Source organism: Phoca vitulina, unplaced genomic scaffold, assembly GCF_004348235.1.
Source record: "Phoca vitulina isolate PV1807 unplaced genomic scaffold, GSC_HSeal_1.0 scaffold46, whole genome shotgun sequence".
Classification (NCBI taxonomy): Eukaryota; Metazoa; Chordata; class Mammalia; order Carnivora; family Phocidae; genus Phoca; species Phoca vitulina.
In genome coordinates, this window is record NW_022589749.1 from 750,690 (window position 1) to 767,148 (window position 16,459).

The following is a 16,459-nucleotide window of genomic DNA, read 5'->3' on the forward strand; positions in this document are numbered from 1 at the left end:
GGTCAGGGTTCTGTGTGGCTGGACTGCAGGCCTGACAGCATTTGCTGGGGAGTAGGGCAGAAGTGGGCATTTATACCTGAGACAGACTTGCTGCGTACTTTCTGTCCCCCTTAGCTATCTCCAGTCTGCTGGCATCAGTGACTCTCGATCTCAGCCAGTATGCCCTAGACATCGTGAAAGGACTGGCTAGTAAGTATCATGACCCCTCTCTGGCCCCTAGAATGGCACCTTGGGTTTTGGTTGTATTTTCCCAATTATTTTAGGGAAAAGGGCAGGGGACAGCTCAGTTTAGAAAGAAACTACATTTCCATAGTTTCTTGAGATCCTTTATAAGGAGGATACCTAGCTGGGATGGGAGAGTTGGGAACTTGGCAAAGACAGAGCTGAAAGCCTGGATGCTCAGCCCTTGGCGGCTTCTGAGCTGCAGCTCTCTGCGTCCAGGTCAGCTGAAGTCCAACAGTCCCCGCCTGATGGACGAAGCTGTGCTGGCGCTGCGGAACCTGGCCCGCCAGTGCAGCGACTCTTCGGCGATGGAAGCCCTGACCAGGCACCTGTTTGCAATCCTCGGCGGTGAGCAAGCCTTCCTGGCTGGGGGCATGGCTGAGGTGTGGGTGCCGGGACCTGCCTGGGACTTCGGGCTCCATTCTGCTTGTGTCGAGGCCGTGTGGCCAGGAGAACAGTCGCAGTAGAATGTGAACATGTGAAGTGAACATTAGCATGCGCAGGGCAGGGCAGTATAGACGGGGTGATCTCAGTTGTTTTTTTTTTATTTAAGTGTAAACATTATTGTATGCATAAAAGGAAAAACTAGAGGGAAACACATCAAAATGTTCATAATGTTTTTGGGTAGTGGGCATGTGGGTGATTTTAAATGTAGTAGCACGTATCTTAGCTTTTTTTTATATTTTTTGTTTCTCAAGTTTTCTGTGAGAACATACTACTGTTTTAGTCAGAAAAAAAACCTAGGGAATGTTATTTTTAAGGCAGCTTCACAATACAAAGGCTGCTTCTGGAATCAGAAACTGTATCTTGGTGTCACACACATGACCACATTAATCACCCCCTTGGGAAATATGGCAGATGAGAATTTTGAATCTTTGCCGTCTCTCCTCTCAGGCTCGGAGGGAAAACTGACTATTGTAGCCCAGAAGATAAGCGTCCTCTCAGGTACAGAATCTCTTCTGGGGTAGTGGTAAGTGTAGTAGTAGATGAGGTGTAACGTGACTTGTGGGTAAGGCAGATCCTTCATTGGATCTTGACTCTTCTGACAGTCCTGGACATCCCAGCCTGGCTCCCAGGACTCTGCTGCCTGCCTGTTTGGCAGGTGGGACTTGTTTGAGTCTAGCGGGAGGCCTGGCTTCTGTAAAAGGCAGGATCATCTGGAGGGAGGATTGAGGGAAGGGCAGTGATGACCACGGGAGAGGCATGGCTGCTAGGGAAGTGGGCAGCGGCAAGAAGAATCTCGTGTTTGTGGTTTTGTGCTGAGCAGGAAATCCCCTGCCTTCCAGGGATTGGGAGTGTCAGTCATCACGTGGTGTCTGGGCCTTCTAGTCAAGTCCTGAATGGGACTGTCGCTGAGATGTTCATCCCGTTCCTCCAGCAAGAAGGTAACTGCAGCATGGGGAGGATGCAGTCTGGACCCGCTCTGACTCTGGTTTTCACCTTCGGAGCTGCCATGAACCCCTTCTCAAGGCAGACTTCCCCTGAAGCATTACTGCTTCCCCCCCCGTTGTACTCCTGCTTGCTTTGGGGCGCTGCTGGCAGTGATTGGACGTGGGCCTAGGACGCTGAACTGACCGGACTTCTGCTTCTTGCCCTAGTTCACGAAGGCACCTTGGTGCATGCAGTCTCTGTCCTGGCTCTCTGGTGTAACCGGTTCACCACGGAAGTGCCCAAGAAGCTCACCGAATGGTTCAAGAAAGCCTTCAGCCTTAAGACCTCCACCTCTGCAGTGAGGCATGCCTACCTGCAGTGCATGTTGGCCTGCTTCCGAGGTGAGATGCCTCCCCTGCAGGGGTGACCGAGTCTTCTGGGCATCCTCACCATTCCAGGCTTTCCGTTGTGGTCCAGCTTACTCAGCATCACTTCTTTTTGAGCCTCTGGGAGCATCGGGCCTAGTCATCCACAAAGCCTGGAATCGGTGCCCAATCTTCACAACAGATTCTGGCTTCTCCCCTTTATCAGACCTTCAAGTTACAAAGCTTTATTCAGAGAGGGCCTGGGACTAGAACTGTCACTGTATTATCTGAAGTCACGGGGAAGGGATTGTGAGAGGCCTGATTCAAAAAGTCCAGCTTCATAGAATCGTTATGTGGGAATTACTAAAAATGAACCACTGCCCTTTCTTCGGTGCTGACAAACCTGTCACTTGGGTGTGGGCCTCCACCTCTTTCCTAAGCAAAGCTAGAGGAAACTTTCCAATCTGCGTAGGAACTTGATCTCCAAGGTAAAAATCACCACCTCTGAGATAGGCTTGTACTTCCTTTAAAAAAGTTTACACTTTTGATGACCTGTGTTTAAAGAAACATCTAGGAGATTCCAGAGCTGCTGATTCCACAGAAGGGTGTCCCTTCTCTGTAGTGCCCGTACTCTGTTTGCAGTTCTGCTGCGTTGATCAGTCTTGATTTTAGATTGAGTTCTAGATAGCAGAGACTTGGTTTAAACTAGTCTCTTCAGCTTGAGCTGTTTCTACTTGATGCTTTCAAAATACACATGATATAAAATAAGCCTTTAAACATTTTTTTGGATTCAAATCCATGGTATCTTCCAAATGAAATATGTTTAGTAGTTAAGAAAACATTGGTTTAGCTATAGTTTTAACAGCTGTCCGCTCTATTTATTTATTTATTTACTTTTTTATTAAGTGGGTTTAGTTCATAGGTCAGCGTATTGGTTCTGGTTTTAGAATTTGGGTCGGGAGCTTGTCTGGTATTGGGGAAGAGCCCCAGAAAGAAATTGGTAGGTTTGCAGTGTCCCTGGCTCTCCCTGAACCAGCTGTGTGGCCTTGGGCATCTTACTTAATCTCTCTTGGTCTGTTTCCTTACCGATCAAATGAATAGCTGGACTGTTGGATTTGTAAGGATCCTTCTAGCTGTAACGTTATGGTTGTAGAGTTTGGGTCTAGTTCCCCTACTTCACAAGGTAACTGCAGTGTTTTAGTCAGCCAGTTTGGACCTGAGTGGGTAACGCCTTTCTTGAGTAATCTTGTCACCCTTGACAAAGTGTTTTGTAAGGTGCTGGTCCTCTCTCCATAGGTGATACACTATTGCAGGCCCTGGACTTGCTGCCTTTGCTCATCCAGACGGTGGAGAAGGCAGCCTCCCAAAGCACTCAGGTTCCCACAGTCACCGAAGGGGTCGCTGCAGCCTTGCTGCTCTTGAAGCTTTCTGTGGCTGACTCGCAGGCTGGTAAGGGTCTAGACTTATTCCCCACGGTAGCAGATGAGGCCTCATTCAGAGTCCCCGGGAGGAGTGTCTTGATGTTGAGGATTTCACAGGATCAGCGTGGCCACTACCTCACTGGGTCAGCCACAGGGCCCCTTGTCATCTGCAGGGATGAGCCTCAGGGTCACGCTGGGAGATGGGAATACAGCCAGGGGACTCCGTCACTGTCCTCCTTTGCCCTGTTGTTCTAGTGCTCTGGGACGGGGGTTTGTATATGATGCCCACACTGACCTGGGTTTAGTATAGTGGGGCATTTTTTTAATTGGTTATACATTTTTAGAGTGTAACTTGAAAAACTTCCCCTTAGCCAGTCTTCTAGCTACTAAGTTCCCTTCCCTGGACAGTATTACCACTTCCTGCCCAGAAATAGTCAATATGTAATAGACCAAACACACCAGGTAGCAGACTTTGTAAATGGCATACTCCGTACTGAACTCACATTGGAAGAGATTCCAGATCAGGACAACCAGAAGAGCTTTCTCTTTCTTTTTGTGGCTACCTGGTAGTCCATGCTTGCTTTAGTCCCACTCTGCCTGCAGATGTACGTGAACTCATTCCTGCGGTTGGAAGTGGAGTTAGGCTCTTCTCGAGTTTCATTGGGTGTCTTGGCAGGGAGGCAGAGGTGAACATGACCGGCCTTCCGCATGTTTTAGCTGCTTCACTGTAGTGGGAGAGAGGAGATGCAAAAACACATCTGTCGTTGAAGACAGGATGTGACATTAGGGCAGTTTTGAAGGAGGGATTGATTGCTCTTAGTTTAGGTGTTGGCTCTTGGGAAAGGCTTCATGAAGGAGGGAGCATTTGGACGAGGGCCCTGAAGGCTAGTGAGGATTTCACTGGCTGGAAGGGAACAGCCCAGTGTGAGTTCAAACCAGCCTCAGTCAGGGAAGGCACCGTGTGTGAATGTCAAGTATTTCAGCCTGGCACCTGGAGTAGGTGGGGATTCCAGGCAGCAGAGAACCACTGAAGGTTTTCACATAGGCGGTGCTACCAGAAGGACTGGTTAGTTCTCGAATAGGGAGGGAGAGACAGTGAGCCTAGGAGTGACCCAGCCGTGCCTGCTGCAGCAGAGGGTCCGTCAGTGCAGCCAGCCCCAGCAGCTTCGGGCAGGAGGGGACCAGCCATGCCGGACGGAGGGAGCTGTCGTGGAGTGACCTTTTGTTTCTTGCAGAGGCCAAACTGAGTGGTTTTTGGCAGCTGATTGTAGATGAGAAGAAGCAGATTTTCACTTCTGAGAAATTCCTGCTCATGGCTTCAGAGGATGGTGAGTTACTTAGTTGAACTTACTTGACCTTGAGGTTGGGCCTGAGTCTCTCTGGTGGGTCTTCAGAGAGGACCTTCCCTGAATGCGTCAGCTCAGCAAAAGCCTGGATCAGAGTGCTGGGGTCAGCAGCTGTGCCGTCGGCTGCTGTGGGAGTGAATGCTCCCCTGGGGGGCATGGAAGGCCGGGGAAACGGGGAGTGGGTAGATGTGTGGAGACAGAGCACTAATGGTTGTGGGGCTGCGGTATTAGGTATAATTATAGCTGATTGGGTAATTGGTGCTGTCTCGGAGGTTTTCTTCTATTACAAGGCAGCTGAGAAGCTCTGGTGGAGTGTGGCTGGCGGCACTCCCCCACCGGGAGGCATAAAACTACTGGTTTCTCTCCTGGGAGAGAAGGAACAGTTGATCTTTAAGTTTATGTTTAAAATTCTAGGTTGCGTTAGGGGTGTCTGCTGCTAATCGGTGATTTGAAAAGCCTTTTGACTCACAAATCACAACATCCTATTAATGCGCTAAAACTGTTAGTCACTTCCTGATTTAAAAAAAAAAAAATTAGTTCTTGTATAGGAAATACAGTCACATAATTCAAAAATAAAAGATCCAAGATGTTGAAAAGCATACCCCTGCTTTGATCTCTGGCCACCCAGTGTCCCTGGCCATGGACACCCAATGGTGTTAGCCTCTGTGTATCCTCGGTATTTTATATTTATACCAGCAGATACCTTTTTGTAGTAGTTCTTTACCTTATTTATTTATTTATTTTTATTTATTTATTTTTTAAGATTTTATTTATTTATTTGACAGAGAGAGACAACAGCGAGAGAGGGAACACAAGCAGGGGGAGTGGGAGAGGGAGAAGCAGGCTTCCCGCCAAGCAGGGAGCCCAATGCGGGACTCGATCCCAGGACCCTGGGATCATGATGTGAGCCGAAGGCAGACGCTTAATGACTGAGCCACCCAGGCGCCCTGCACAGTAATTTTTAATTGGTTAGAATAAAGCGTATATTTTTCATTAGTCCAAAATACATGTGTGCATTGTCAGCAAAAAAGGAACTTCAGATGAGCTGTAGTTTCACATTGATAATCACATTTATGTTTTAGCGTTCCTTTTCCAGGTCTTTCCACTTCTTTCTGGATGTGTTCTATATATATTTTTGATGATTTTATTTATCATTTGAGAGATTGATAGAGAACGTGCATGGGCGCGTGGTGGGGAGGAGCAGAGGGAGAGGGAGAGAGAATCTCAAGCAGACTCCCTGCTGAACTCGGAGCCCACAGCCCTGAGATGATCTGAGCCAAAATCAAGAGCCAGACACTTACCAGACTGAGCCACCCAGGCACCCCGGATGTCTTCTATATTTTAAAAACACTTCTGTTTGTCTCCCCTCCCAGCCCTGTGTACCGTGTTGCATCTGACAGAGAGGCTTTTCCTTGATCACCCGCACAGACTCACAGGCAACAAAGTTCAGTATGTGAAGCTTATTTACCTTTCCCCATTGGATCGAGTGGGGCAGACCGTGGCAGGAGCCTGAGAAACGGTGGTGCGTGCGGGGTGGGAGGGCTGGCTGCGGAGAGCCCCGCGCGCGCCCTCCCCAGCATGCTGTGTCCCTGTGCTTGCAGGCAGTACCACCGGGCCCTGGTGGCAGTGCTCCTGAGCCGCACCTGGCGCGTACGCAGGCAGGCCCAGCACACGGTCCGCAAGCTGCTGTCCTCTCTTGGGGGCTTTAAGCTGGCATTCGGGCTCCTGGAGGAGCTGAAGGCTGTCCTCAGTTCTCACAAGGTGAGGGCATCTGGGCTCCAGAACTGGGGCTTGCTGCCCCACTCAGCCCACCCAGGTTCTGCCGAGGGAGTTCAGGTCGTCTCTTCCTGGGCTGGTCTCACTCAGACACCGCGTGACGCCAGAATCTTCTGCCCTGCCCTTGAGCTCTGATAACACCTTGTTTCATGTAATTCTTTTTTCTTTTCAGAGATGCTTTTCTTCCCATGAATCATGACATGTAGTTCAACCTTCTTATTCTTGAGTAATGGAATAACACTTTGTTTTTAAAGCACTTTATAATTTTTAGAGCATTTGCTACCCGTTCTCTCTTTTGCTTTTTTCACACTGCTGTTAAAAGGCAGACAGGCTAAATACCCTTATTTTATATGAGTTGTCCAGGGTTCCGGCAGCTGAAATGACTTGCCAGGGGTCTCCCAGCCAGTGGGTGGCAGAAGTGACCCCAAAGACCTCGTCCCTTTTCAGTGCTCTTTGTGCCCTGTTTCCCTCCCTCCCTAATCCCTCATGAGGGATGTGGGCCAGTGACAGACTTGGGGTCTCTGGCTGGGTCTCCTGGCCCAATTTCTGTGGCTGCCTTCCCCCCCCCCATGGGCTTCTTAGGTACAAAGTCATGTGTGCTTCTTCCAGGCACATCTCCCAGCCTGTGGGTCCCATGCAGGGAGCTGGGCATCGGTCTCCCCTCTACCAGGAGCTCCAGAGAGCAACATGTGTGAAAGGCAGCTGTGTCCCTGGCATCTTTGTCTCTTGTGTGCCAGGCCGGCCCGGGGCTCAGAGCAGTGGGGGCTCATGAGTTGTTTCCTTGTAGGTGCTACCCTTAGAGGCTCTGGTGACTGATGCTGGGGAGGTGACTGAGGCAGGCAAGGCCTACGTACCCCCGAGGGTCCTGCAGGAGGCTCTTTGTGTGATCTCCGGGGTGCCAGGACTGGAGGGCGACACCACCAACACTGAACAGCTGGCCCAGGAGATGCTGATCATCTCGCACCACCCATCCTTAGGTCTGTGCTGGGGGCGGTTGCAGGAGGGGCAGGGACGCCGTTGGGGAGGATAAGGGCAGGCCGGGCAGAAGGCCTCAAATTGCTCCCCTTCCCTTCAGTGGCAGTGCAGTCTGGACTCTGGCCAGCGCTCCTTGCCAGGATGAAGATTGACCTGGAAGGCTTCATCACCAGGCACCTGGATCAGATCATCCCTAGCATCACCACGCAGAGTCCCCTGAACCAGGTGATTGGCATGTGGACTAATTCTGGCCTCAGGTCAGAGTGTCAGAGGGAGGCTTCAATGAAATAGGTGCAGGTGTGGTGAAATGGAGCCTTGGACCCCTTGGGTTGCAAGTAACAGAAAATGCAAAGTGGTTTAAGCACAAGAGGGAGCTTCCTGCTGCTTCTGACTGCTGAGTCACAGGGTATGACTGGTCCCCGTCATGCTGGCTACAGGGACTTAGATGTTATCTTCAGGACACTGCAGGTGGCATCTCTCTTGCTCTCCATCTCTCTGTCTCTTCCGTCTCAGTCTCATCTCTGCGCTCCATGGCGGGGGGGGGGGGCTTCATTCTCCAGCAGTCTCCTCCCTTCTCGTAGCGGGGCAGCTGATATACTTCCAGACTTACAGCTTGTCCCCCATCAGCTCCAGTGAAAAAGCTTGCATTTTCCAGTCATTTCACCTGGCATGGGGTCTCACTGCCCCTGGGTGGCCTGGCTTGGGCCCTGTGCTTGTTTCTGAGCCTTTGTGGTCTAGGTCACATGCCCACCTCTGGAAGAGGCAGGGGCAGCTCCACCTGCACCACGGAGACTGAGAGTAGAGGGGGAGTGTGACATCCAGTCAGGGCGCTGGTACCAGACCAAGTGGGAGACGCTTGCCGTGAAGGCAGGCTCACACTGCCGCTATCTACAATGGCGGGCAGTGCTCAGAGAGAACAGGAGGAGCCCGTAGCTGGGGACATTTAGGCATGGCAGGACCCCTCTCCAGTGCCAGCCTTGTCACACCCCGACCGTGTCTGTGTTTGTCTGACAGTCTTCCATGAATGCCATGGGCTCCCTGTCCATCCTATCCCCGGACCGGGTCCTCCCGCAGCTCATCAGCACCATCACTGCCTCCGTGCAGAACCCTGCACTGCGCCAGGTGACACGGGAGGAGTTTGCCATTATGCAGACCCCTGCCGGGGAGCTGTATGACAAATCTATCATCCAGAGGTGAGTCCCCACTCGTGGACTCAGTCGCCCCAAGCCTTGGTTTTTTACCTCTAAGAGAGAAAGGCCTCCTTTATAGGGTTAAGGAGTGAATGTTACAAGGAATAAATGAAATCACTCATCTGTTCTTTGGACAAGGACTGCTCTGTTCCAGGCACATGCTTAGGCCTGGGATACAAGAGCATGTCAGGTAGCGCGCACACTGTTGGTGCATGCAACTTCAAAGCTAGCTGGGGTTTCACAGCTGGCGGGAGGCTGGAGGACCTATCGGCTGTTTTGAAGCTGGCTGATTACCTGCTTTGATGTTTCAGTGCCCAGCAGGACAGCATAAAGAAGGCCAACATGAAGCGAGAGAACAAAGCTTATTCCTTCAAGGAGCAGATCATCGAGCTGGAGCTCAAGGAAGTGAGTACCTGTGGGGTGGCTGCTGAGCTTGATGGCCTCAGCCTGGTGACTTTCCCAGCTTCGTGTATACTGTTACCCCGGGGTCATTCTGGGGCCCATGCACACTCTTCTGACCCCTCCACCAGTCCCGGGTTCCCCTTCCAATGGAGGTGCTCAGTAAATGCTTGTTGAATGAATGAGTGATTTCTTGGCCTTTTCCAGGCTACAACTTACACTGGGGGAGAGCATCTGTAGGAGGGAGGCAAAGGTTTAGATTCCGAAGCCGCGTGATTAGAATAGCCTTTCCAGCACACTGAGGGCCTTTTCATTTTTCTAACATATAAAAGGCTCTTCTTGCCTTTGTCAATAGAGAATCCAGTAAGAAATTACTTCTCTACTACTGTCTCCATCCTCTGGAAACCAGGTGGCTGTGGACTTTGTGGGAGGTCGGGGGAGGCCGCACGGCGGGTTTGGGGGCCCAGGTCACAGACTTAGAGCTGGCATGGTGCTGACTGTGGGACTGATCTCGCCCTGCTCTGTGGCAGGGAGGGAGGTGTGTTCCCTGGAGATGGAATTGGTTTGCTTGTTGCCTTTAGGAGATAAAGAAGAAGAAAGGCATAAAAGAGGAGGTGCAGCTGACCAGTAAGCAGAAGGAGATGCTGCAGGCCCAGCTGGACAAGGAGGCACAGATCCGGAGACGGCTGCAGGAGGTGAGTGGCCACTGCCCCCCCAGGCCAAACCCGCTCCTCACTATCTGGAGCAGGCCCTGCTGACCTGCCTCCTGGGCCAACTCTGCTTGCAGCTGGACGGTGAACTGGAGGCGGCGCTGGGCCTGCTGGACACCATCCTGGCCAAGAACCCGTCTGGCCTGACCCAGTATATCCCTGTTTTGGTCGACTCTTTCCTGCCCTTGCTGAAATCTCCCCTGGCCGCTCCCAGGATCAAGAACCCTTTCCTGTCCTTGGCTGCCTGCGTCATGCCTCCGAGGCTCAAGGCTTTGGGTTAGTTCTTGTTTGCTGGCTGCGGGCGTGGCCCAGGGCAGGTTGGGAGGGGGGGCGGGGATGCTCTTGAGCACTTACGGAGAGGCATGTGGTGGTCTGGGCTACCGACTTCTGTTTCCATATGGAAGCAGCCTTGGAACCCCGAGCTGCATACCCTTAGGATCCACATAGAGCTGCCTCCTCCCTCCTGTTTTACGTCTGCTGTGCCTTCATTCTGAGTACAAGGTTTTAGACACTAATCGGTGTGATCCTTCTCTAACAGTTTTAAAACTAAGAAGTCAGAAATTCAGTGGTAATGGGGTTGGTTTGGTGCCACGTGGCCAGTGAGTGCAGCCCAGAACTGCTGAGCAGCCCCATGTCCGTGATGAGGGGTCTCTGTGACCCTTAGCTTTTCGTTAGCTATGGAGAAACAAAGACCAGGTAGGGTGGCTGGGCATTATGGTGGCCTCACTGTTGTGGGTTAAGCAGACTTCCTAGCTTACAGGGGATGTTCCTATGGGTGAGGCCAGAAATCTGGGAACAGTTCTGAGTGGAAAAGAGTTGGCACTTCATGGAGCCTGCTGAAACAGTTACTTGCTGGCTGGGCTTACTACATGGAAGGTGGGAGCTCCAGATGGGTAGAGCTTCACCATTGGCTGAACAACCCTGGGTGGCTCACACCTATAACTTCTTAGTGTCAGAAGGACAGCTCCTGCCTGCCTACCTGCATCCATCCCCCCGACCAATGCTGTCATGAAGATGAAATGAGAAATTAGGTTGAGAACATTTTGGCCCAGCAGCATTGATTACTTTTTTAAAAAAATTTTTTATTGTTATGTTAATCACCATACATTACATCATTAGTTTTTGAGCATTGATTACTTTTAAGTCAGAGTAGGAGGCATCTCTGCCTGGGGTCCCTGGTTTGTGTCTGGGCTAGATTCTGTGTCTCTGTATTGGTCATCCTCTTTGGGTTCCTTCTCTTGGACACAGGCACTTTGGTGAGCCACGTGACTCTACGCCTCCTGAAGCCAGAGTGTGCCCTGGATAAGTCTTGGTGCCAGGAAGAGCTGTCAGTGGCTGTGAAGAGGGCGGTGACCCTGCTGCATAGCCATACCATCACCAGCAGGGTGGGCAAGGGTGAGCCAGGTAAGGAACAGGGCAGGGAAGGGTAGCAGAGGCACCAGGCCGTATGTGCTGGTGCAGCAAGTGCATGAGCCTCAGTGTCCCCCTCCCGGGGCTCCCTGAGGTGTGGCCTGGATGAATCACTTCTGTTCCTGGCCTTCGTTTCCTTCTCTGAAAAGTAGGGGGGAGGTTGGACCAGATGGAGAATTTCTGGGTCCTGGTATTCTGTGAGTCACTGTGACCCCCATTGGGAGTTAGTTTGCTTCTCGTTACTGGAATCTGCTTGTGTGTTTGAACTCTCTCCTCCTGGAACCGGGCAGTGTTTAGGGTAGGAGCAGGATTCAGAACTGGGCTATCAGCTATCGTCTCTGTCATCGTGTTCTGTGCTTCTGGGCGTCAGAAAGGGCCTCCAGCTTCCTTTACTCCCTGCCCCACTCACCTTGAGGATGGAAATCGAGGCAGCAGCTCTGTAGATGCCTGCAAGATTGTGTCTGCTTCTTGCTCTCACAGATGCCGCGCCCCTGTCTGCACCAGCCTTCTCCTTAGTCTTCCCGTTTCTAAAGATGGTGCTGACTGAGATGCCCCACCACAGCGAGGAGGAGGAGGAGCGCATGGCCCAAATTCTTCAGATACTCACCGTCCATGCCCAGCTGAGGGCCTCACCCAGCAACCCCCCTGGGCATGTGGACGAGGTTGGCAGGGGAGCTCGGCTCTACCCTTGGCTTGGAGAAGGGGGGTCAGGGAGGCAAGGGCTCTCCACGCGTCCTGGCCCACCAGCAGTTCTGGTGCGGTCGTAGAGTGTGGGCATGTATCTATAGCAGCATCCGAGTGTTCTCTTTAGTGCAGGACTCACGGCCTCAAAGAAGCTTACAGGTCTCCTGAGAGTTTCTGACCTGGAGAAGATGAAGGATTTTGTAGCAATTTATTGAGTTAGTTTCTTTTCTAACTCAAGATAATGCTGATCACTCTGCCTTTGACTTGCTTGTGATTATGAGATTGGACCTCATTCACTGAAGGGTTTCCTTCTTAATAGATTATGTTCTGAAAATGTGCCAAATTAATGCATGTATATGTTTAAAAATTCTAAGAACACAGAAACAAAACAAAAAAAAGGAAATACAGCCCCACACAGTAAGGCAGAAACGGATCGCCCTGCTTCTTTCATATGACCATATACTCTGGTCTTCTCTCATGCCAGGGCTTCGCAGGCTGTGTAGGGTTCTACGCTGTGGGGGCACGTGTTTCAGTTAACTCTTTACCTGTTGATAGATATTTTAAGGTTGTTTCCAACTCCTCCCCGTTGTGAGCAGCACCGTGGTGTGCCCCCCCGTGCACCTGCATGAGCGTTCCGCAGGACATGTTCTCAGCATGGAGTTACTAGGTCATGCAGCACGTTCTGAGCTATGCCCTCACCGAGAGTTCCCGTCTCTCCTTACCTAACACAGCCTCAGATTGTAATTAACCTTGCCAACGATGGGTAAAAGAACAATATCCCATTTTATTTTGCGCTTCTCTCCTGCTTGTAAAGTTAAGTATCCCTGTGTTTAGGGGCCATCTGCATTTCAGGTTGTGTGAATTTCAGGTTCATTTCAGAATGTGTTTGCTTGGAGTCCCAGAGGATGGTGGCTGACTGGGGTTGGCTCGCATGGAGTTAGTGGTAAACCTGACAGGGTTTCCCTGTGGGTGAGAGGATGCTGCTGCTCGTGCTGCCAGGCGTGGTTACAGACCTTCCCCAGAGCCTCACCCTGCCTTACCTGCTGTTCTCTCTCAGAATGGCCCGGAGCTGCTGCCTCGAGTGGCCATGCTGCGCCTTCTGACTTGGGTGATCGGGACGGGCTCTCCCCGCCTACAGGTGATCTGGATTTCAGCTGGCTGTTGCTGCACCTCAGTTTGTGACCCTGAGCTTAGGGCCCAGTGCTTGGGGTTGAGTCCTAGTTCTCTTTCTCAGCCCTCACTTCTGGATTTGAGCTAAAGGGCTGCTTTTAAGAGAGCCAGCCTGAACATTCTCAGCTAGTGAGGGGTTCTGCTTGGGGCCTGCCACTGGCCTGGGCTGGAGCCCGGGGGGGACTTGGCCCCACTAGGGCTTCGGGGTGGGCTTTCTCAGTTCAGATCCCTCTCTGGGCCCCTCAGCCTATTGCCCGGCCTCCTGTTTGACCCCCTAGAAGTAAATAATATGCTGAACTGAGCCCAGCGCATCAATGTTGTCCTCAGGTTCTGGCTTCAGACACCCTGACCACCCTTTGTGCCAGCAGCAGTGGCAAGGACAGCTGTGCCTTCGCAGAGCAGGAGGAGGTAGACGTGCTGCTCTGTGCCTTGCAGTCCCCTTGTGCCAGCGTGCGGGACACCGCGCTCCGGGTACGCGCCCACTCCCTTGCGGGGCCGGTGGTACTCCGTGTTCCTCAGTGCAAGTGTTTGAACTGCATGAGGGACATTCTTTCAAATGATGCCATCAAATGATGATGGGAGATGCCTCACATCTGCACCTCTGTGTCCTGGAGACAAAGAGAAGAGGTCACGGGGTGGGTCAGGATCATTCCAGGAAGGGGGACAACAACTGTCCCAACTGTCACAGCGTGTCACTGGCTATTTTTGTCTTTACCTTGGAAGACTTCACCTGGTTTTATATATATATATAAATTTTAGAGAGAGAGAGAGAGAGAGAGTGGGGAGGGGCAGAGGGAGAGGGGGAGAGAGAATCATAAGCAGGCTCCATGCTAAGCGTCGAGTAGGACGCGGGGCTCAGTCTCACAACCCTGAGATCATGACCTGAGCTGAAACCAAGAGTCAGATGCTTAACCGGCTGAGCCACCCAGTGCCCCAGCTTCACCTGTTTTCTAAAATGGAAGGTGGGTCTCTTGGTACTTCTATAGATAGATAAGATTCAGAGTGTTAGTTTGTTTTTTCAACCTGTCACCTTATACTTGGCTTTTCTTGGTGCTTTTGGACCAAAAACTAAAGGATCCCCTTGGAGTATGAGACAGGGCTTCCCGAATGCCAGTCTGCAGCCCCTTGCTATCAATCTGTGACAGTTTTCACTGGCTCTTGGCGAAATGTGGAAAACAATAGCAGTGTGGCAAATTTTTCTTAAAGACAAAGGGAATGTCCTTTTTCTAAAGTTTTATCTTGCATATTGAGAGTTAAGTTTTTTAATTTTACGTTAAAAAAGATTCCACCACCATATGCCCATCATCTCCCAAAGAAAAAGCTGTGTGAAGAGCCAGAGCCGCTAACGAGTTGAACTGAGGCCAGGCACTCCCTAGCACTGGTCGTGCTGTCCAGTGTGCTTTGTGCAGTGATGGGAATATTTTATATCTGTGCTGTCCAGTGTGGTAGCCATGAGCCAATGTGTGTGGCTGTCGAGCACTTAAAAATGTGGCTGGTGTGACTGAGGAACTTAGAGTTCATTTTAATTGATTTAACTTTGAAGATCCACATGCGGCTGGTGGCTAGGTTTTGGATAGTACAGGCTTAGAGGAAGGTGAAGAGACAGGACAGAAGCTCTTGCAAAAAGTCAATCCTCACTCAGTTCCATCTCACCCCCTCTCAGGGGCTGACGGAACTCCACATGGTATTGCCAGCGCCTGACACCGACGAGAAGAATGGCCTGAACCTTCTGCGGAGGCTCTGGGTGGTCAAGTTTGACAAGGAGGAGGAGATCCGGAAGCTGGCTGAGAGGTGAGAACCCCTGGAAGATTGTTTTGGTTTTTTCTTTTTCCTGCTCTATTGTCTCTCCCCTTAGGAAAAAACCGGACACAGAGTGCTCAGCCTACAGCAAGAGAAGGGCTGGGTGGTCGGGTTTGGCAGGGTGGGTGCTGCAGACCTTTATCTGACTAGTCCCTGTCTTTGGTCTGCTACAGGCTCTGGTCAACGATGGGCCTAGATCTGCAGCCAGACCTCTGCTCCTTGCTGATCGACGATGTCATCTATCACGAGGCAGCTGTGAGGCAGGCTGGGGCCGAAGCCCTCTCCCAAGCTGTGGCCCGGTACCAGCGGCAGGCAGCAGAGGTTATGGGCAGACTCATGGAGATCTACCAGGAGAAGCTCTATGTGAGTAGCCTGTGCACCCTGCTGCGGGCTGGGCCAGGGGAGGGTGGGTTGGACTCTGCGTGGCCTCTGACCTGCTCCAGACAGGAGTCTTGGAGCTCACTGTGGCCCAGGGTGGCTGTGAATGATCTCCCGCCTCACAGCTGGGTGGATGGCTCGCCCGGCTCAGCTGGGGAGAGCACCACAGTGCATTTATCAGCCTGTCTATTGCAGCGGCCACCCCCAGTGCTGGATGCCTTGGGACGCGTTATCTCCGAATCTCCTCCAGATCAGTGGGAAGCCAGGTATAACAGCCATTGCAGTCCTGTTCTACTCAGAGCTTTCTGAGATGCCGCAGGTTGGCCGGGCTGGGTGCCAAGAGGAGGTAGTGTGGAGTCATGGGGCAGTTGAAGGACAGGGCAAGACCTCCCTCTGAGTCAGAGGGACCTGAGTTCAAGTCCTGGCTTCTCCTGGGCTAGCTGAGTGACTTTGGGCAATTTTCTCCTTTCCTCCCAGCCTCTGTTTCCTCAGAGGTCCCTGGACTTTTTTACTGTTCTCTAGCTGAACAGGATAGTAGCACTTTGCCTTTGTAGAGTAGGTTTACTTCCGAGTGCCTTCACATTTGGTTTTTTTTTACCTCTCCCCTCCTGTGGCCTGCCCTGGAGGTAGAAGGGTAGGCATTGCACTCAACATGTGGAGAAACAGAGGCAGAGCTGGTCCCTGCCCAAGGTCATCCTGTAGGAGGTAAACTCTGGGCAGATGGCAGGTCTCCGTTTGATAAATGGGTTGTTGAGACTGTTGTGTAGACTGGTGAGTAAGCAGCAGGTAGTGGGCTCCACGCTGTGCTTTGCACCCCAGAGGGAGCTGCTGCAGGCTCCCTTGCCTTGTGGCATAGATCCCACCAGCAGAGGAGGCCCCTGGCCAGCCCTCGCCCCCTGACAGGCTCCCCCTTCTTCCCAGGTGTGGCTTGGCTTTGGCCCTGAACAAGCTCTCCCAGTGTTTGGACAGCTCTCAGGTGAAGCCCCTCTTTCAGTTTTTTGTCCCTGATGCCCTCAACGACCGAAACCCAGATGTCCGGAAGTGTATGTTAGATGCAGCCCTCGCGACGCTCAACGCCCACGGGAAGGTGAGAGATCTCAGCCAGCAGAGGGGGTGGGGAGCGGGCTGGGCCAGGGCAGGAGGCAGTGCTGAGCAGGACTGAGCAGGGAGGCTGAGCGCCAGGGGGCCTGGCTGGGTACTGGCCCCCATGGAAAATTTCATTTTCTTTTGAGCCAAAAAGAC

The 16,459-nt window shown here is 51.9% G+C and overlaps 1 protein-coding gene across 1 annotated transcript in view; it reads left to right on the forward strand.

The window, feature by feature from the left end:
* The window catches only part of GCN1 (GCN1 activator of EIF2AK4), a 57,971-nt gene that overhangs the window by 16,242 nt on the left and 25,270 nt on the right, over positions 1-16,459 (forward strand). Inside the window, exons 10-32 of the mRNA XM_032431358.1 lie at positions 115-189; positions 442-570; positions 1,117-1,167; positions 1,509-1,607; positions 1,821-1,994; positions 3,255-3,407; positions 4,615-4,707; positions 6,099-6,174; positions 6,327-6,486; positions 7,289-7,478; positions 7,577-7,701; positions 8,491-8,669; positions 8,978-9,071; positions 9,647-9,760; positions 9,853-10,051; positions 11,024-11,179; positions 11,666-11,847; positions 12,927-13,007; positions 13,367-13,510; positions 14,703-14,830; positions 15,013-15,202; positions 15,413-15,483; positions 16,139-16,304. Of these exons, the coding sequence (XP_032287249.1) occupies positions 115-189; positions 442-570; positions 1,117-1,167; positions 1,509-1,607; positions 1,821-1,994; positions 3,255-3,407; positions 4,615-4,707; positions 6,099-6,174; positions 6,327-6,486; positions 7,289-7,478; positions 7,577-7,701; positions 8,491-8,669; positions 8,978-9,071; positions 9,647-9,760; positions 9,853-10,051; positions 11,024-11,179; positions 11,666-11,847; positions 12,927-13,007; positions 13,367-13,510; positions 14,703-14,830; positions 15,013-15,202; positions 15,413-15,483; positions 16,139-16,304 (3,029 nt within the window). The remainder of the gene's footprint in view (positions 1-114; positions 190-441; positions 571-1,116; positions 1,168-1,508; positions 1,608-1,820; positions 1,995-3,254; positions 3,408-4,614; positions 4,708-6,098; positions 6,175-6,326; positions 6,487-7,288; positions 7,479-7,576; positions 7,702-8,490; positions 8,670-8,977; positions 9,072-9,646; positions 9,761-9,852; positions 10,052-11,023; positions 11,180-11,665; positions 11,848-12,926; positions 13,008-13,366; positions 13,511-14,702; positions 14,831-15,012; positions 15,203-15,412; positions 15,484-16,138; positions 16,305-16,459) is intronic.